At 42.2% G+C, this 20,903-nt stretch overlaps 1 protein-coding gene across 2 annotated transcripts in view; it reads left to right on the top strand.

Annotated features, from left to right (window-relative positions):
• The window catches only part of ANKRD50 (ankyrin repeat domain 50), a 67,903-nt gene that overhangs the window by 19,060 nt on the left and 27,940 nt on the right, over window positions 1-20,903 (top strand). The window contains exons 1-2 of one of the 2 annotated variants that reach the window (XM_019534024.1): window positions 14,158-14,245; window positions 14,538-14,804. Coding sequence is in view for 1 of the 2 variants with exons in the window: in XM_019534023.1 (XP_019389568.1) it covers window positions 14,016-14,245 (230 nt within the window). In the remaining variant the exon portion in view is untranslated. Of the gene's footprint in view, window positions 1-14,015; window positions 14,246-14,537; window positions 14,805-20,903 lie in introns of those variants that run through there. The other variant, XM_019534023.1, reaches the window with a different exon arrangement.

Genomic DNA, 20,903 nt, shown 5'->3' with positions numbered 1-20,903 from the left:
AAAGAAGGGTTGGCTGCCGGTCCGCAGTATGCTGGTCACGTCTGGACTTCCAGTCCAGCATACTGTGGACCAGCAGCCACTTTTGGACTTCCAGTCTGGACTTCCAGTCCTGGGGGTTGGGAGTCTCTGTCCTAGGAGATAATCAGAAAAGAGTTTTTAGTTATGTAGTTTTTAGTAAAATGGATGTCATGCAGTAAGTGGAACTTTGTATTAAGTTGTGCCACTGAAGTTAGGGCAGAACTGTCTACTTTTCTTTTTTTATCTCCACTATTGTAACTTACAGTTGCTAAAAACAAAAAAAAACCTGAGTAGCAGGAGCTGATAAAGTCTATGGGAAGTAAGAAACTTTCCCAGTAAATTGCCTTAAAATTGCAAAGGGTGTTGCCTGGGGGTGAGGAGTGGTGTTGCTGGTGATAACAGGTATGTTTTCGTACTAGCCTTGACTAGTACAAGGACACTGTTGGGCATGTAATAGGATAAAAGTGTTTGGATAATTTATGCAGTAGTATGCAACAGTTTGACTTCAGTTGCATTAGCAGCAACATTTGACTGTGCTGCCACTTGTTCTGTAACACTGATCTAAGTTCAAGGTCTGTTGTTACTTTCTGATCTATTTTGGGGGGTTTTGTTTTCTTTTCTGTATTTATTTTCTCTGCTCATTGATTCTTTATTGAGAAATACACCTCCCTTTCTTATTCCCATCAGACCCACATCCACAAACCATTCTTCCTGTAGATTGCGCTAGAAATAACATAATAGAAGGTAGTTTGCGCTCTATCATAGCTGATGCAAAAAAGGATCTTACTAAATATAAAGCTACAGATGGATCCCAAAGTGAAACACGTGCTTGCTGCAAGATAGTGGTAGCTAATGCACATGGCGATGGTCTTACAAAATGTTTATGTAGTGGGGTTTTTGTTTGGATCTTAAAAGAACTTTTGTAAAAGGATGTGTGGGAAGTTAACAAAACCTTCTTATGAAGTGGAAAAAAGAGCAGCGAAAAGAAAAAAATAATCCCTGGACCATAAAAAAAAGAAAAAAGAAAAAATGGAATGTAAAGACTTATGAGTAAGAGGCTGCTGTTTTAATCTTTATAGTCATTCACTTTGGCTTGGAGAAACAAGGTTTTACGCACACACACACGCATGCACATGTCTTTCCCTCTCTACTTGCCTTGTCCTATCTTAAGTATACAACTGATGATGAGGTAAATTTTTAACAGATTTCCTCTCATCTTCAGCTTGGGAAATCCAGATCCACACATGCTAATGTTTTATTTCAGTGTTCTACATGAGGACAAAAGTCCTGTCACCTTTCCTGCCAGGAAGAAATACCTTCGGAGTTACTACCACTTCTTCCTGTCTGTTCTCTATCAGGTTTTTTTCCCCTCCCAAAATCAAATGCATCAAAAAGGCTAATAAAGTAGTTTGAGATTGCCAACCCATTAAAGTAGTCATATACTGTGCTCATTTTCTGTCAAGAGTGTTCTTATCTAGCAGTCCACTGATCTGTTATTCTGTTTGCTGTGGTCAGTACTTGACCTGAGAAGAAAATACTAATGATTCCCAACAGACAGTATTCAAAGCAGTAGAATAAACCAGCAGCCTAAAAAGTTTAAACCCAGAGAAACATGGATTCAGGTTAATGTGTGTTCAACTAACATTCTTCACAGAAGAAAGCTCTACTTGACTATGAATGAAGATTGATTGCACATGTTGAAAGGAATCTGCTAATTAGCAAAGGAGAAAAAAGGGGGAATAAAATTTTGTAGCACATTTGGTTACTTAAATAATGTAAAACTAACTTTCAATTTTACACTTTCATTTATATGTAGAAATGAAACCTGATTTGTCAACTTTTATTACTGTGTTAATAATACCTTGCCCATATGCTTCCTTTCATGAATATATTTCAAAGAACTTTGCAAAGAAGGTTATTACCCTAGTTTAACAGAAACAGAAATGGGCAGTGCAGGAAATGTAATTGCTTATTGACATAAGAGTTGAAATTCTGGTTTTAATTGTATAATCTTTTGGAAAATATTTGCTGCTTTTGATGCTTTCATGCTATGCTTTTCTTTTTTGAGCAACCCCTAGGACTGTTCTTAAAAAATGTTTGTAAAAAATTTGTGGAGGAAAAAAAGACTAAACCAGGGGTGGCCAACCTGTAGCCCACATGGCATGGGCCAGCCTCTATGTGTGGCATATGACAGACTGGGGAGAGGAAAGGAAACACAGAAGCAGATAGGGCAGAAAGCAGAGCAGCAAACTGGGCAGGGAGCAGAGGGCAGGAAGTAGGAAAGCATGATAGTAGGTTGGGCAGAAGAAGGGTCTCAACGTAACACTGAGGGAAAATGGCATGCCTGGTAAAAAGTTTGTCCTCCACTGTACTCTTACCCACTGTTAGCTTGAGTATAAATTGCTGTTGTATTAACTGCAAGAAGGATAATTGTTTGTGGCACAAAATCAGTGTTATTGGACCTTTCTAGGAAAGAATTGGAAATCAAAGTAATTGATTAGTTATAGTGCAGTATACATCGTTCTACACAAGACAGACTTCTTGCTTATAAATCTATGAAGACAGGCAACCTACTCCAGTCCTCTAACAAGTGTGAAGAGAATTAGCTACAGTTTAGCTTTGAGTCATGTTTTCATCATCATCTTTTTCACTTTATGGTTATGTCTTCATGTTCTTTTTGCTTGTCTCCTTCCTAATAGATGATATCATTTGTGAAATATTACCCTCAGCTACTACACCACAGCTTGCTTTCCATGGCATTCACTGGAGCCCCTGGAAAATGGATTTCCCATTAGTATTTCTATAAATTCACTACTAACAAGAATTTATCATTAGCAATAATTTGTACACTTACATAGGTTGCTCAGGAGCTGTCTAAGAACGTGGCCATTAAGGTTATACATTTCAAATGGGTTGTGGATGACACTGCAAGCGGATCCAGCTAAAGTAATCGGATCTGTTAGGTTGGAGTTGAGTTTTTCCCTTTTTATGAAGTGATCTTTGTAGTTTTTAAGAAAGATGTAACTTCAGTGTTGTATAGTGTGCTAAAATAAGGCATTGGAATAATATTCGTGTGTTCTTTCTGCTCTGTTCCACATCAAGATATCTGAATGATGGCTGCATCAGACCCTGCCTCCCAGGTTCTTGGAACTTCCTTAATACAGTTGCTAATTAGTTGTATTGTCAGTGCTTTCCATTTCTTTGAGAAAATAGTTTTATGTAGTGCTAGAACTTGTTTCTGGTTCCTTGTATCTAACCACTGAAGCTTTTGTTGTAATCAATAACCTAACTACTAACCTAATCAATAACCTAAGTTATCACTATAATCAGTCTGTGAAAAGGTATCCTCTTTGGTGCCAGTAACTACATAAGATTCATAATGACGTACAAATACACATTACTGTTTTGGAAACTGTAGAACCTTTCCCCTAGTGAAATAGCTATAACCGCCACCACACTTATTGTCGAGGAGATCATGAAGTTGACACTTGAACACGTTTCCCTGTACTCATCTAGATGTTCAGTAGTGTAAGCATTGTGAGTAGAGTTGCCAAAGTTGTATTGTTTTATTCTTGTAAGCCCACTATTAACAACCTGCTAACTGTATTCCTTAATTAATGTGTTTAGTAGGGCTGTGCAAAGCTTTGGGTGCTGATTCAATTCGGAGGAGATTTGGGTTGTGTGCTCTGAAGTGCCCTGCTCCTACAAAGGGGTACAGGTGCCGGTTGCTGGGGCAACCGTAGTTTGGTCAGCTGACCAGAAGGGGGCAGGGCCTGGCCTATATAAACAGCCCAGGCTGAGGCCAAGCAGGCAGTTCCCCGCTAATGTCCAAGGGTGAAGGAGCTCTGCTGGAGTGAAAAGCGTAGAGAAGCCTGATGGCCTGAGCAGCTTCGGTTCAAGGATACTGGGTGGAGAAAGCCCTGGTAGGGAGTGGAATGATGATTAGCCAGGTGGCTTACAGATTGCGTTTTAGCCAGGAGGCTTAGTTTGAGTTATAGCCGGTTGGCTCGTGTTATTGCGTTTGTTGTTTGTTATTACACCGGAGGACTGCGTGAGGCTAATAGGGGTTGGAGGAGGCCTCATAGGGGCTCCATGGTAGTGTGGGGACCCCAGTGTCAGAGAGGGCATAGCATTTAGGGGCGCACTGACCCCAGCCCTGAGAAGGGACACAGTGCATTGGGGGGCCAGGTAAGGTCGAGGCCGCCTGAGCCCCACAGGAGTTGTAGACCCGAGGAGGGGATTTAGGGGCCAGGCACAGCTATGGCCACCTGAGCCCCAAGTGCGGAGATAGGCCCCAGTGCAGGCGGGGCCCCAGGGAGGGCGCACCGGTGAGCAGCCGCAGGGAGGGCGCTCGCTTAAGGCCCAAGTGGGGAATTTGGGGCCAGGCATGGCTATGACTACCTGAGTCCCGATTCTGAGACAGGGCCACATTGCGGGCAGGATCGCGAGGGAAGGCCCCAGTCGTGAGAGCAGGCCCCAGTGTGGGCACGGCCGCGAGAGAGGCCAGAGAGCGTCCGTGGAGAACACGGGCATCTGAGAGAAAAGAGAAGCCAGGAAGCGCTTGTGAGGGTGCAGGCAAGATGGCTGCGAGAGAGGCCAGGGAGCATCTGCGAGGAGCGCAGGCAACTGTGAGGAAAGAGAGGCCAGGGAGCGTCCGTGAGGATGCAGGCCATTGAGAAAGAGGCCAGAGAGCCCGTGAGGGTATGGGCCAGGGTTAGAGAACCCCAGGGACCCCGTGAGGGCGCAGGCAATTACGTGAAGAGCCAGGGGTACCCACGAGGGCACAGATAGAAGTTGACTAGACAACGTCCGGTACATCTGCGAGGCTTGGGGCGTGGAATTGGGGTGGTAGGAGTCACGTGTAGCCCCTAAGGCTTTAGTGCACGAAGTCATCTAAGACAGGGCACAGACTTGGATACATCAGGGTACCGTGTCCAAGGGGGTGAAAAGGCAGCCTCCCATAACACTAATGACATCAAAGATGTGGCGGGCAAGAACGAGGGTGCATTGACACCAACTTGGCACGGTAGGGGGCGCTAGGAGAGATCACGGCCACTCCTAGGACCCCACCCCGCGACACCTCCCTTTCAGCTCAGGGCAGTGGGGATTGCCCCCCATACCTGGCAGCACCTGGTGAGTGTGGGGTTTTAAAAAAAAAAGTGCTGGGGCCCAGTGGGGCAGCCGTTGACTGGGTTGGGAGAACAGGCAGGGAATGGAGACTCGTGGCAGAGCCCCCCCGCAGTGTAGCATGGGGCAGTGGGGGCCAGCAGGGATCACCCTCCCTGCCTTGCAGGAGCTGTTGATAGGGCTGGGGGATGGGGCCTGTTTGATGTGGAGATTTGGCCAATTTGGTGGTGTCTTATTGTAGCCAAAGTAGTTGTGTTTCCTGAACAACTAGTCCAAACTATGACAACCAAGCTAGCTGCTGCTTGGGCTGGCTGGCTGCTGCATCATTCAGGGTCTGTCTCAGGGGCAGGCAATTATTTTGGGTGAAGGACTGCTTACTGAGTTTTGGCACGCCATCAAGGGCCGCATTGCAGGCAGCCGGGGTAGATAAATATTAGTTTTCTAAATATTTTAGGGGCTCGGCGGGCTAGATAGAATGGCCTGATGGGCTGCATCTGGACCACAGGCTGCATTTTGCCCACCCGTGGTCTATCTACTATGGCATCCACCCTACTTATTTGCATGGAAAAAATTCTTGGTTAATGTCTTTTTGCCAATCATGTGTTTATCCTAGTAGCTATCTTACCTTTCGGTTTGTACCTTTTTCTCTCTCTCTAGCTCAGCTCTACCTGTCTCAGCTGTATTCTGTTTTCTAAGTACTGAGATCACAAACAAAATTAATATAGTAACACTAGTAATAGTATTTTACTAGGTTTTATTTCTTCTTCTGCAAGGCTACTTAATGGAGACCTCTCTACAAAAGAAACAAAGAAGTTAATATTTTGGAACCTGAAGAATCTCAGTTGTTACAATTTGTCTTATTGGGGGTATTTTTGTTTGGTTTTGTTTTGATTTCTGAGTGACTCTGTTTTTCTGTTTTGAAAAAAACTTGAGCATTTGACTTTATACGGCCCTCAGCACAGCAGTGCATTGAACATTTTGCTTTAAAATTTATCCTGACAGCTCCTTGATTTCAATGAGAATTAGATGCCTACATGCATTAAAGATGTATTTCTAAGCAATTTGATCAACCTCTCACAGAAGCTCATACAACAGCCCAAATCAAGAGGATTTCATGGACTGCAATTTGGGGGGAAAAGCGCTGGATAATATGATTACAATTGGATGTGGGCGTGTCTGCTAGTGAGATCATAGGAGCAAAATGGGCTATTTTGGCCGATGGAGTTGATTATGATATTTTTCAAAATAACAACTACCGTTTATTTTAACTTCAGGGTTTGGTTTATTTTAATTTTATGGGGGGGAGGGGGTTAAATTTCATATGCTCTCCAAACCTAAATTATTTTATGGGAAAAGAAAAAGACACCAAACTCATATTTTCAGACATTTGTATGAGTCTAGGACCCCAGGGCCTTTCAGTAAAACACCAAATATTTCAAGTCTAATGATACAAATTGGAGAAAATGTTGCGTACAAGTAAGAATATCATTAATAAAACTGTTTTTAACCACTTTCTGTCCGGTATTTGTTTTGGATTTTTTTTTCATTGTTAGCTAAATTAAAAAAACAAACACGACTTCCTCATGTCTATTTTCTTAAATGATTTCTTAAATATGCTTCTATGACATTGATTTCTTAAATGTGCAGTCAAGCTATTTGGTTTTAACCATCTATAAATTGACACCATATATATGGCAACAGCTCCCATTTTCTTGTCACTTTCCTTCTTAGAAGTGCTTATGAGGGTCCTTTTATTGACATTCAGGCATGTTCTTCACAGATTGCAACTTGGGAATTAACCACTTGATTAATATCATGGATTCAACTGTTTGTCATTCTTTTAGCAACTACAACAGTAAGTTATATAGAAGAGGAGTATTAAGAAAGAATGCAAGTGGGCATGTGTATGAGTATTAATGAGACAGCTGGGATCAGGAAGAGTAATTTTGTTATGCTCTTTTGTTACTTTAAATTGATACTTTGCTTTTTCTATTCAGAATCTAACTTGCATCCATGGTACATGGTGGAAAAGCACATCATTAAGACATTTAATTTCTCATCCTTTTCCTTACTTCATTGCTTCTTCCGGTCCGGTCTGCATCTGGACTTTTTGGCACCATTCTCTTTTGTGAGTACTATGTGGTGTGGCAACATCAGTCTGTTGGCAGTTTCGTGGAGCTTCCTAGCCCTGTAAGGTGCTGTGTGGTTGTACCTGTAGGCCCACTTTGGTGAATACGTCAGAGATGTACCTTTGCCTCCCCCTTCCAATTTGTTTTGGATTGCCTTGTAGGAGAGGTTTCATGTCCCTTTTGCAACTGATTTGTGTACTTACTTTTTGGTGACTGTTGGTTTGTGCTGGGCCTTAAAGCATTTGGTCCTACAATTCCTACCTACACCTGTTTATGTTATGTGTTAATAGGAAATTGCTGTACACTTTTCCCATGTTGTGCCAGACTGCAGTGCAGCTACTTCACATGTAGCTAAATCTTTTTTCACAGTTTTTGATATATTTTGTGGCTGGAAAGGAATAACGGCCCACTAGGACTGAGAAAATGAAAACCACCGAAGAAAGTTAATGCTAGGAGAATACGAAAACTTTGATTAGTGTATTTCCCTTTAAAAATGAGACCAAAATCCCAGCAGAAAAAGAGTTACTTCATCACTGCTTGCCATTTAAAAATGCTAATGTTATGCAACTAACTGAATTCTCTTCCAATTTTGGTAACTAATTTTAATACACATTGGAGGGCCATATGTATGTTGAGATTTATACATCTGAGAACTGTGGGCATGTGGCAGTTTGAGATTTCTGGTATTATTTGTCTTACTCTTTTTCTTGTAGAGAATTTAGATTCCATTTCATTTTCAAATAGAATATAGGTACTAGTAGGATAATTAAGACTTGTTTGCCTTCAATAAAGTTAGTTTACATGCCAGATTAGAAGTACTCCATTTAAAGGTGACTAGAATCTGTACTGTTGGTATTTTATGACCCTGTATGGCAGGTAATATTGAGAAACACGATAGGCATTTCAATAGGGATTTTTATTTGGGCTGAAAACTTATCACTGTATCTTGAAGATAATTTTTTGGGCTTGAAAAATTACTGGCAGCTACCTATATCCTGTTAATTTATACCAGAAATCAACCAAAATGTTTACACTGTGCGATACCTGACCATCTTATTTCATCGATAGAAGCTTATCTAAATAAAAATGAATTTACCCATCTACCACTTCATGGTTCAACGTAGGTAAATACTCGTACCTTAGCACATATTGGAAGCTTGTAAACAGTGAAGTCAGAATTTTCTAGTGTTTAACAGCAAATGAACCAGTGAACAAGAGAGCATTGTATTAATACATTCTCTCTAAGCCCCCCAAGACTGCCTTGAGCAATGTAGGCAAAATTGCAGTCCCATACAGGAGTTAGGAACTCCAACAAATTTGGTCTGCAGACCTTATAGAATAGTGCTTCTCAAACTATCTGATGTGGCAGACTGGCAACTTTTTTTCCAGTGGGCCAGGGACCGGTACCCGGTTCAGCCGGTGGCAGCAACTGCATGTAACAGCGCTACACAAATACACGACCAGCTGTTTCTTTCTCTTTTCTCACCTCACGCTTGCACACCTGGAGTGTTGGAATGTACGAACTATGGCACTATGACATATCAATGTTATGCTTCTGAAAATATATTTGTTTCTTTCCTGTGGCTTGCGGACTGGCGCTGGTCCGTGGACCACCACTTTGAGAAGCACTGTTATAGAAAACTAAGAGAGCAAGGAGTAGTAATAGCAACTATAAAAACTCAACATATGGTTTTTGCTAAAATAAACTTCTGTCTCCATCTTTGTTACATAGTAAATCAAGTTACTCTGTCATACAACAGTTTAAAACATTGTGCTTAGTATTTTTGTTTCCTGTTTTTTTAAGTATTGTTTTGCTTTTTGTTGTTGTTCCCTAGAAAAGGGTATAAAGATGTGTGGGGTGTATCCTGATTTAATTGGACTAGCCAGAACTTTGGTGCATCTCTACATGAATAAAAATATATTCCCTTAATACCTTCTTTTGGCAGTAAGAGGTACAGGAATAGAATTTGATTTGTGCAACAAAATAATTGCTGCCGAAATAGAAATTGGGTGCCTCAGCACTTTGTAGAACTACAAAAATATAGCATTACGAGGGCACAAAGATGATCTCTCTTTTTGTTTAGAGCTACACAGTTTCCTCAAAGGTGAGCTCTGCAGCCAGCAATAGGGGGTACTTCGTGGATTTCCTAGCCCCCAGGGGAGCCCAGTCGCACCTGTCCCCTTCCCCAATAGCAGGGCAGAAGGCACAATGTCCTGTCTTTTTAAATTAGGATTTCTGCTGCGAAAGTTTACTATTTTAAGAGAAGTTGTCAGATGCAGTAATAATGACCTCTAGAGATGTCCTGAGTAATAGAGTTCCAGTAATGTACATTTTTGTTTCTGCCCTAATGAGTAATGAAAATCAACCTTAACCTGTCAGGTGACTTAGTAAACAAACTGATCCCTTTGGCACATTAACAAAAGGTAGAAACACTGAATTTACAAAGGGTCATCTCTATGAATAATTAAATATAATTAAATGGATTATATATTCGAATTTAAGAAGCGAGGTTAATTCACATTGAGTAGAATTTGCACAAAACTTCTATGTGACAAGACAGAGACTTGCAAGACAAGCCATACGAGGAGAGGCTGAGGGACTTGGGCTTCTTCAGCCTACAGAAGAGAAGACTGAGAGGGGACTTGATAGTGGCTTACCGCTACATCAGGGGAGACCATCAAGAACACAGTGAACAGCTGTTCACGAGGGCACCCCTAGGGAAGACCAGGAGCAATGGATACAAACTCCTGGAAGACCATTTCAGGCTCAGTTCCAGAAAAAACTCCTTCACAGTCCTTCACACACACAGGGTGTCCAGAGCGTGGAATAAACTCCCTCGAGTGGTGATGCAGTCATCTACCCTGGAAATCTTCAAAAGGAGACTGGAGAGTCACCTCGCTGGGATCACTTGACCTCAAGTGTCTTTTCCTACCTAGTGCAGGGGGACTAGACCTGATGATCTACAAAGGTCCCTTCCAGCCCCTAACAATCTATGAATTATAGAGATAAAAATAAAGAGCTCCCAAAATGTAAGAATTGCATCTCTATACACTGCCTGATCATTTCAGTTGCTGTAATTTCATTATGAAACACTTATATATTTTAAATACATTATATATAGGGTTCACATTCAGTTCATTGCTGAACTGAATGTGAATCTTCAGGCCACCTTCATGCAGTTAATATGCTTATTCTAAATAGGCTTCTTCATTGGCTTGAAACAAGGTGTTTTAAATGATAGCATGAAAAGTCACAATATCTTCTTCATAGAAGCAGAATTGATTTTTGAAAATGGAACTTTTTTTCAGGAAAGACTAATACTGCATAAGCAGTTGTTTTAGGAGTTTATAGCATAGGTTTGAGATCACTTGAGACGACAGGAATTTAGCAAGTGTTTTGTTAGCCTACTTTAAAGGAGCTTATTAAATGACTTCTTTACAGCATGCCTTTCCCTACTATGATGCTTTATTTAACCGTATGATGCTGATTTTAATATCTTTTAGTGTAATTTATCATGTTTTTCTGAAGCAGTTAGAACTGGGTAAGATTCAGAAAGATAACATTTTGAGTCAAAATAAGTAAAGTCTCTCATCCCTACTCCCAGCATAAAACTTTGTGATCCTACTTGGTTTAAAAACAAAGGTAAACCTTACAATAGGAACCACTTGACAACCCTGCATATTTTATATTGTATTTGATGCAGTTGCTTGAATTTTTATCTTTTTTTCCATTGCCTTTACGTACCTAGAAAATAATTTAACTTCACATAGAGAGAACTACGTAAAAAGAAAATTATTTTTGAACAGTAAAGAGCTGATTGAGAAGACTTTCTAGGGAAATGTGTATAACTGACAGGATGAGGCAGCATTCTCAGGGACAGTGGAAAATATGAATCACTGCATGTTCAGGATTACATGAGCTCTCTTCAGAGGTCAGTAGGAATTAAAAAAAACAATACAACCTATTCCTAAAGAGATTCACCACCAAAAGGACTACCTGAAAATCCAAGTTGTGGTAAATTAACTTTCACTCCTGACAGCATGACAAACACAGTTCGTGGGATAAAACAAAGTAAAGAAATCTAATTTGCATACAGTATAAGCACTTTCACCTTAGAAATCTCATGCATTTTTTTAATACCTTGGGATATCTTGTTTAAGGCCATCATTCACTGCTGTTGATGATAAACAGTGCCTGTAGTGTTCATAGTGAGTGTTTAGTATTTGTAAACTTTAAATAGACTGTTGGGGTAGGTGCTACAGGCCAAGGTCCCCTCCAGCCTGGCGTTTTTCTGGTGAATGGCGACAGGATGTGGAAAGGGCCTCAGTATCCCCCAGTCATCCTCTGATGTTATTCTCTTGCCTGCCGCAGCTTTGATCTTCTGTTAGGGAGCTTGTTCTGCCAGGTGATACTTTGGGGCCTGTTTGTGGGTCTCTGCCTCCCCTACACCCCACCCTTACCACTTCCTTGATATTATATGATGCATTTATCCTGGGTACAATGCCCCTTTGGGCCGCATATAACAGACGTATCTGGATTGCCAGGAATCTGTCAGGCCCTACTGTGGGGCATAATAAAAATCCTCCATGGGGTGCCTCAGATTTTTAACCAGTGTTTCAGCCAAGGTCCCACCTCTGTTATGGGTCCACTGACAGGGAGCCGACATGGACTGAAATCAGTTCCTTTTAATAGTCCCAGAACAAACCAAAATTAATTAAACAGAGCATGCATTGTCTTTGGGGTTTGTCACAGGCCAGCTGGGCACTGTGAGTATAATATAGTTGCAGACTGACTGAGCACTGCAACTTTATTAGCCACTGGGCTATTTTGGTTCGGGATTGAGGAGGTGATGTTGAGAAGGAAAGCAATGACAAGTTTTATAAAAAAAGAATAAATTTTACTTATGACAACAAAAGGTATAGTTTGTACATATGATGGTAAGTAAAAAAGTTAAGGTAATAAACAGACAACATAACAATATAGATTAAAATTGACAGTGATAATAAAACAGATAAAGAAATTAATGAAGAGTTCCCACTTGGTTAGTAACTTATCTATAGTCCTTCGGTTAGAAGATGCACGTCAGGTTGATTCAGCAAAGTCAGATGTCTCTGAACTGGGCTGTCGGAAGGGCGGAACTGGGGGAAGCACCTCAGTCAGGATCCGATCTTTGCTCTCTCGGGGAGTAAGAGATATCTGTGGGGGTATGGAACAGCAATGACCCTTCTGTTCCATCCTTCCTGAGGGTTACTTGGATGTGTGTGTTCTTTTGTATCCTATTTATGCTAATTTTTTGGTTATATAGCCATTCATAGCGTTACTTTATAGCTGTTATCTTATGGGGTTAAAAAGTGTTAGAAATCATTACAATAAGTCACTGCCCAAGCTTGGGTTTACCCAATAAGCAAATCACACCACATTACTTTGGGGTCTGAGATTAATATGTCCCCAGCTAAGTTCAACCCACTGTGTTAATTATATCTTGTGATTACATTTGTTAGTTTTTTACTAATTCTAAGCAAAATTTCATAAATCAGCTATGTCTGCAGCTATAATTTTCAGTTCTGCTTTTTGAAGTTCATGTTGTCTGGAGATTAATACAAAAAGCTATATATAAATCTTCCAGACAGACAGGGAACTGTTCCATCAGCCACTTCTGGAGATACCTCAAAAAGCAGATTTTTCTGGTTAAAGCTGCCCGTTTGACCCTTCTGGCTCTGGCCATCACAGGGGTTAATGCCCCCAACCAGTTGCCCTTTTTAAGTCCCACAGAGAGCCAAACTCAAAGGTCAACCTGGCCTAAATTAGTAGTAATCCCAAAAAAAGTCAAACGCTTTCATCAGTTCAACCCCTGCCTGTAAACCAAGGTTGTCTGCAAAGTCCATCAATGTGCTCTGGGTTACTTCCCTTATCACTTCGAGTCTCTTGACAAAGAATAACCACCTCCTGGTGGCTTCCACACCATGGCAGCACCTCCCCCATCTCCCAAGGTTGCCTCTGGCCTGGTTCCTCTGCAGCATGAGGTCCCCACTGCAGTCAAGTTGGTAGCTCTGACGTCCTGTTTACCGGTACCTGAATTGGCTGGTGATTCTCCAACAGCCTGTGCCCACTGCTTGCATTCCTTGTTTGCCGCTTGTCACAGACCGACATAAGTGGGAGAGTCCTTTGGCATCTCCTCTGCTGCAACACTGCAGTCTCTCCCCAGCTGCCCCTCTTCAAGGCCAGGAGTACATCTCCTGGCTTCACTGCCACCAATCTAGACCAAGCACTGGGTCTGAAAGTGCAACATGGTGCTCTGGTCCTCTGCAGTGTTCCCTCCCTTAGTTTCCACCTAAGGTGAAAGCAAAGGGTCAGCTTCATGCTCCCCTCTGTTCCTAAGGTGTCTCCTTCCACACAGAGAAAAAAATTAATTTCAGTTCTAACATTCTCCTAACATCCCTTGCAGAGAATATATGACTTGGTAAAAGACATTTTTATATATTAGAGTTATGCAATAAGTTAAAAAAAAAAAGAACCTTAGTCCGTACAATCGTACGTTACTTATTCTGAATATCTTTATTAAATGGAAATGTCTACTTTAGTATGTGCTGTGGTATGTATCTAAAAATCTTTCCTCTGACAGCTTAAAAATTGTTCTATATCTTTAAACCAGCTGTAGCTCTGATGTTAATAACTATTGCACCAAGGTGTTTTGCCACATATGTTTAGACTAATAATTTTTTGTTTAATGTTTCTTACAGGTGCATTCTTCTCCCTCTTTTGGGGTTAAAGCCTCCCCAGCAGAGCCTCTTTCTGCTTGTAGATTCAGTGGATGAAGGCTGTAACATTGCTGAAGGTGAACAGAATTCTGCAGGCTTATCTGGAACTATAGCAGAACTTTTAGCTGGTCACTATGAATTCTTCCCTCCATGGTTGCTTCTCCTCTGTTCTGCCCGCAAGCAGAGTAAAGCTGTTACAAAAATGTTTACAGGTGAGTACAAACCATATGAGCTGTTATTTACTATGCACTGTAACAAGCATCCATCATTTTTACAAGAATCTTACTGATAGTTGAAAGTGGTAATTTAAATCTTAATGGCTCTTAAATTTCTACCAAAGGGTAAAAACCTGTGATAATCATAAAAGTATGTCTATATTATCTTTGGGTTTTCTATGGTGCTCTTCATTATAATAAGATGTCAAAGTATTTTAGAGGTAAATTAGATCTGCATGGATACCTTGCTAGCGATACTAAATTTTCACTTTTTTTTCCCCTTTCCTAGTCTTAAGAATCTGTAAAATGGCTTTGAAACCATGTAAATCAGGAATAGGCATCCTTTTCCATCTGCAGGCCAGAATGACCCAGCTCAGTTCAGAGGCAAATGGGTGGGTACTAGGACCCGGCTTGCTGCTGCTGACAGTCATCCCCATTGTGGCACAGAACGAATACCTATGGGCAGTGCTTATCCCTGCCACCGAATGCTGTTGAAGCTCCACAAATGCAGGCCAGATCTGATGATTTTACAAGTCGCAGGTTGCCACACCCTGATGTAGGTGATCTATTCATTATATAACCTTCTCCTCCTCCTTCCCCCCCATATATTTCAACACTCTCAAAGCTTTTTTCATCTCACATTAAGATCTGTCATCTCATTTTCAGAACAGCAGATAAACTTTGCAAGCTCTATGCATGGATGTAACAGTGTAGTTTTAGGTCCTGGGAGTTTACTTTATGGCAAAGGGTATACAGCAGAAAATGTCCTGCAACTTGTTCCTCCAGTCTTTGCTGTAGTATGAGATCAGTTCATTTCTGTGTTCATTGCTGTTGTTTGTGAAGTTTCTTAAAGTTCAGTGAAGGAATCTAAACTGGATTCCAGGGTTGTGTATGACTCTCGTGTTTTAAGACCATGAATAAAACAAAAATATGATTCTGCAGTACAAACCCAACCCCTTATTAAGTTACTGCTTTCCACAGTGGCCAAAGGTCAATACGGATTTCAACTGAAGCACTGTATTAATCAGTGGCAGACAAGTAAAGTGTTTTTTGGGAGAATCTAAGAATTAAAGAGAAACTTTGGGTGGCTTCATAGGGTTTCTCTGGATGTGTGGGAAATATTTTTGTCAAAATTTGGATCAGATAATCTGCCACTGCCAAAAAACAGACAAAAGCTTTCTTTAGAGCAGTGTTATTTCCTTGCTGTTGACTCACATAATGTTGTAGGCTAATGCTGAAAATCTGCTCTTGTTGTCTGTAAACTTCTAGTGAAATCTGACATGAAAAACAAGAGAGCTTATATGTAAACTTCTGAAGTAAACTTCATTTGAGCCAGTTAACTCCTCATTTTCACAGAAAGTGGTTTGATGAATAACATAAGAAGAAACGTAGCTTGAGATGGTGTTATGCTGTGTGGACCATTACAATTTTTTCTTCCTTTTCCTTCTCCGTTATGCAATAAGGATAGCCAAAGACACTGAAAGCCAATTTAATTGGACACAACTTGAGATTAATTTTTAGGGTCTTCTTCGAGAAGGTTGTTTCCATAATAAAGAAAAGTATAATATTGCAACCATTGATAAAACCTCCAATTTGTAGTTGAAGCTTCATCCTTGTCACTCATCCCTGAATATTCATGCAGGGTTTGATGTGAACAGGTTGGAGCTGCTTGAAGCTTCCAGTAGCTCTGGATACATAGTCATTCTTAGCAGTAAAACCAAAGAGGACACTGACAAAAAAGTTTCAGTGTTGTTGAACCTCAAAGGTGAAAACTAGTAATTCATGCCTCTCTTTAGGGGAAATTTCCCACTGTTTGTGGTGATTGCAAGCCTGAACCATTGACCCAAACAGTGTCCAGGGTGCTGGGATTTGAGGAGGTATGCAAGAAATATTGGAGTAGAGTCCACGGCTGTGAGTTTTTTCCTGTTGTGGAGTGTGGATTTGTGCACTGGTTAGAGGAGCTGCTGCTATTTTCACTATTTTACCGATAGAGTTTGGTGCATAAATAATGTGAAGGTTACTTTAGGTCTTGGTGCAAAACCCAAATGGTTACTTTAGACCTTGATGTAAAACCCAAATTATATTTCAGAAAGAGATGAGGGCCTACTGTTTTCTAAAACAGGTCAGCAACCCCCAGCACACATGCCGAGCATGGCATGCAAGGCCATTTTCCTCGGCACGCATTGGGGTCGGGGAGCCAGCAGCTGTTTGCAGCCTCCTGGCTATAGCCAGCCTCAGCTCTGGGTAGCTGCTGCCAACCAGCAGCCCGGGCTATGCCCAGCAGGCAGCTGGGATGCTGCAAGCCCTGCTGGGAGCAGCCCAGGCTCCATGGCTATCAGTAGCTACCCAGAGCTGGGGCCAGCTGCAGCTGGGAGGCTACAAACAGCTGCTGCCTCCCTGCCCCTGGCCCTGCCCCAATGGATGCAGTGTTGGCACCTGCTACCTTCCTGGAGCCCAGGGCTGGGAGACAGCTGGGGCTGGGATGAGAGGGCAGATGCTGTTTGTAGCCTGCCAACTGCAGCTGGCCCTGGCTCTGGGTAGCCGCTGATAGCCACGGAGCCCGGGCTGCTCCCGTGGAAGCCCTGCTGCAAGCCGCCCAGGCTCCATGGCTATCAGCAGCTACCTGGAGCCTGAACCAGCTGCAAACATCTGCTTCCTGTCTGCCCCAGGCTCTGGCCCCAGCTGCCTCCCACACCCAGGTTCGGGTTCTGGGGAGGCAGCACATGCCAGCAGTGCTCCCCGCTGTGCTGCCTTTGCCATCTGCAAAGCAGTGTTGAACCCTGGTGTGGCAGGGCACAGTGGGGGGTGCAGAAAGCTGCTTGTTCCTTGCTGCCCTGAAGGCGGGGCAGCAGCAAGGGGCACAACCCTGTGCTGCTGCCCATACTGCTCCCATGCACAGAGGGCAAATGTGACAGGGCAGCAGGGAGCTCGGAGCAGGCAGCTTTCTGTGCCCCCTGCTGTGCCCTGCCATGCCGGGTTCCAATGCTGGTTTGAAGAAGCGGTGAGGGCAGCACAGCAGGGAGCATTGCCGGAGCAAGGGGCACAAGCAGGGCATCCTGCCATGTACCCCCTGCCCTCATTTTGTTTTTCTGGCATGCCAGTACTCTGGAACCTTCCAAGGTAGGCATTCTGGGGGGTTTCGGCGCTCTGGCCAAAAAACATTGCCTACCCCTGGTCTAAAACTTATACTGCTAAACATTTATCACAGGACAAATGCTTCTGATTTGTAAGGACTGAAAAAATAAAAGGAGTCTGAATAGACTAGCTCTTGACAGTATACTGGGCTGTGTGAGAAATAGTGTTTGCTGTTTATCTAAGGAGATGGACTGAAACATAAGTTCAATAGAATCTGACTTTATCGTAGGTGGGTTTTTCGCTTGTTTAATAGTATATAACTAAAGTCAGTTTAGGAATGGAGTTTTGTTTGAGCCTATTTTGAAGATGTGAGGGGGAATTTAATTTGTATTCTATTTGCAAATGAATTAAAAGGACACTGTCAGTTTTAGAATTGTACTTAAACATTATACAGGCATATAAATAAGGAACATCTTTTTCAGCAATCTGTATTTATTCTCTTGGTAGCAAAAGCTGGTTTGACTTGTAATTTAGTAAGATAAGTTAAACTAGTTCCAGTGCTGGTTGCGTAGGAGTGCATTGTCATCCTCAGGTTATTTTAATGTTTAAAACAGTGATTTGCAACCAGAGTGGTGTAGCATTCTGAGATGTCATGATATTCTTCTACGGGGCTGCTCAATATTAGCACTGTTCGGTATGTAGGCATGATCAACAAGATAAGCTGAGTCATTTCAAAAGGAACATTCTTATATGTTGTGGTCCTTAGGAGTTCTTTGAAATGGAAGAATTGCTCTATTATTTTTCTATGGTCAAAAACCAAGGGAAAGCTAAGAACCAGCATCTTAGGGGTGTGGGTCAGATGGTAGCATGAGGGGATCACCAGAGACGGCAGTTCTGTGCCTGGGACAGCTGCAACACATGGGGTAATGCCAGCTGTCACTGCGCCATTGGTAGTGGCATGGTCGGCCACTGCCACAAAGGACATTTTTGTGTCTTCGCCCTCCCCACAACATAAGTGGCACTTGGGGCTTCTGCCCCTGGTACTCGTCTTCAGTTAAGCTACCGGGGCTCCTCACAGGTGCAGAAATTTGGCATCAGGGGAGTGGTGACAGTATTAATTTCTATGGTTCTGGGAGCTTGCAGGGAGCTGCAGCAGTTAACACTGCCATGATCTCTCACCACCAGATTTCAGGACTCATGGAAGTCTCACAGGCCAGAGAACATGGATCTGTGGGCTGTATCCAGCCTGCAGGCCGTAGAAATTTGTTTGCAGCAAGTTTCAGTTTATGGTCCTTATGCATTAATATTAATTAATGGAAAGTTTTACTAGACACCTACCATCTGGAGAACTGAAATTATTGGCCGGAGTGAGATGTAAAAGACCAAAGCAGGAAAGCTCTGCTGGCAAGGCCACTTGTGCTGTCTTTATGCTGGATCTGTAGTTGCAAACCTATAACTGGCTGGTGTCTGATAACTGTGAAACTACTGCCTGCCCATCACCAGCTCGTGGTAGCAAGAGAAAGGAAGAAAGATTCCTCTTTTCTGTCTCAAGTTGTCTAGCTGTCTGCTTACAGACATGGAAAAAAACCCAATAAACTCACTTTAAGCTTGGTATGCCCCCACACTGAGTGCAATGCATGCCTGCAGAAGAGGTATCATGTTTGGACCCGGCTTGCCCAACGTCTGTAGATTCAGCTGGGTGCTGAATTTTTATAGAAAAAGCCTGGTGCTTCAGCTGGGTTTTTTTGTGCTTTTATCTAATAGCTGACTGAATTGGTTGTTAAATAAGTGTCAAAAAGCCTGGCTGAAGTGCCCAGTCTATACAGATGCTGTGGAGTTGGGTTGAGCTAACGTGCTGCTGCTTCTGGTAAAACACTGGGGTTTTTTTTGCATCTGTCAGTGCCTGCTGTGGTGAGGGTTGAGGGAAGTATTCCTGCCAAGTATAGGGGAAGTAAGAGGCTGCTGCTATTCTTTGGCAAGGGGATCCTTACCTTTAGATGTAAACAATATCTAAAATATGTATATTTTCAATATCAACATCTGCAACTCATAGCTAGGTCTCTTGTGTATTCAGAGATCATGAAATAGCAAAAGTAGCTTTCAGAATTACCCCTCATTCCAGAGGTCAGCTTTCTTTGTAAAAAAAATGAAGTTCCTGGCTCTTCTGGTTGCAAAGATAACCTCAGACATATGAACTGAGTGTAAACTGATGCCTGTCTGTGTCTGCAAAGACTCTAAAATAGTGGCTTGGCTCTCCAAACTGCTTTAGTTGCCTCCCTCAGAGTATCCTGGATTATAAGGTTGTGCAGCTATAGATACCACAGATTTCAGCTTTGTTTGCTGAATAATGAGTATTTTCAATTATGAACAATGTTTGTATGCATGTGCAAGTGTGGGAAGTGTAAGAATGAAGAGTATTTAATGGAAATAGAACAAAAAGATGTTTCTTCAACATTTCAGCATTTGTCACAATTTGATCCCACTGTGTCATGAGGCATGCAGAATCCTGCTTGAAGTCTCTTCCAGAAGTGGAAATAACATAAAATGGAAGTGGTTCTTAGTAATAAGGCTACTGTTGTTATTGTTAGCAGGATTACTGAAGAGCAAAATTTAGGTGATCTACATTTTTTTAAAACTCTTCAAAGAACAAGCAGATCAGAGATGCAAGAGTTCTTTCCACAGTCTCAAAAAGGGTGTAGAATGGCCCTATGGATTCAGATGCGGATGAGGGGACATGGCCTGGCTGTCACTGGCAGTGCAGGGCTTGGGAATTTGGTAAGGGGAGGGTGACTAGATTAATGGCTACCACCAAATTCCTCACTGTATAGGGAGCCCTGTAGGCCAGATGCAATGGTTCTGTGGGCTGTATTTGGCTCACTGGCAGGAGGTTGAACATGCCTGCTATAAAAGCCATTCTTCTAACATAGAAGAATCCTCTGCCTACCTTTGTAGCTGTAATTGATATTTTGTCTCTGTAGAGATAATATCCTTTTTTAAGCTTAATTGAAAGTCTTCTGCTTGATGTTAATATTGTGTGTACATGTGTGTGCTTGTGCACATTGCGGGAGTTGGCAGACAATGGCATGAGAAAAAACAATGGCATAACTCATTGTTCTTAATTTCTCATAATTTATTACGTCATGAAGAATGTCATTAGGCTTATACCTTGCATTTCTTAGCTAAAATAGATTTTTTTTTTTTAGTAACAGTGGTAGTTATATCTTGATTGGAAATGCACAGACTCTTGTGTAGACCCTCTGAGTAGAAGATGCTTGAGCTGGGTACGTGGAGTCGACTTGGGATATGAAGAAGTGGAGAATATATGTGGTCAAGTGGCGACTGGAATGTGGATATGGATGTTCTGAGTGGAACTTTGAGGTGTATTGGCAAAAGTGACAAAAGTTATGACAAGAAACATGAATGTAGAGAAAATGGACTGAACTGCAATTCTGAGAAGGACAACAGAATACAAACAGAATTGTTTAACGATTTCTTTGCCTCCGTCTTCCTAAGTAGGGACCAGAACAGCCACCTCCCTGCTGGGCGCCCCTCGGGCCCTGGGGGAGGCACACCTGGGCCA

Source organism: Crocodylus porosus, unplaced genomic scaffold (genome assembly GCF_001723895.1).
Source record: "Crocodylus porosus isolate Cpor-Errol unplaced genomic scaffold, CroPor_comp1, whole genome shotgun sequence".
NCBI lineage: Eukaryota > Metazoa > Chordata > Crocodylia > Crocodylidae > Crocodylus > Crocodylus porosus.
This window is presented reverse-complemented; position numbering and strand designations above follow the sequence as displayed.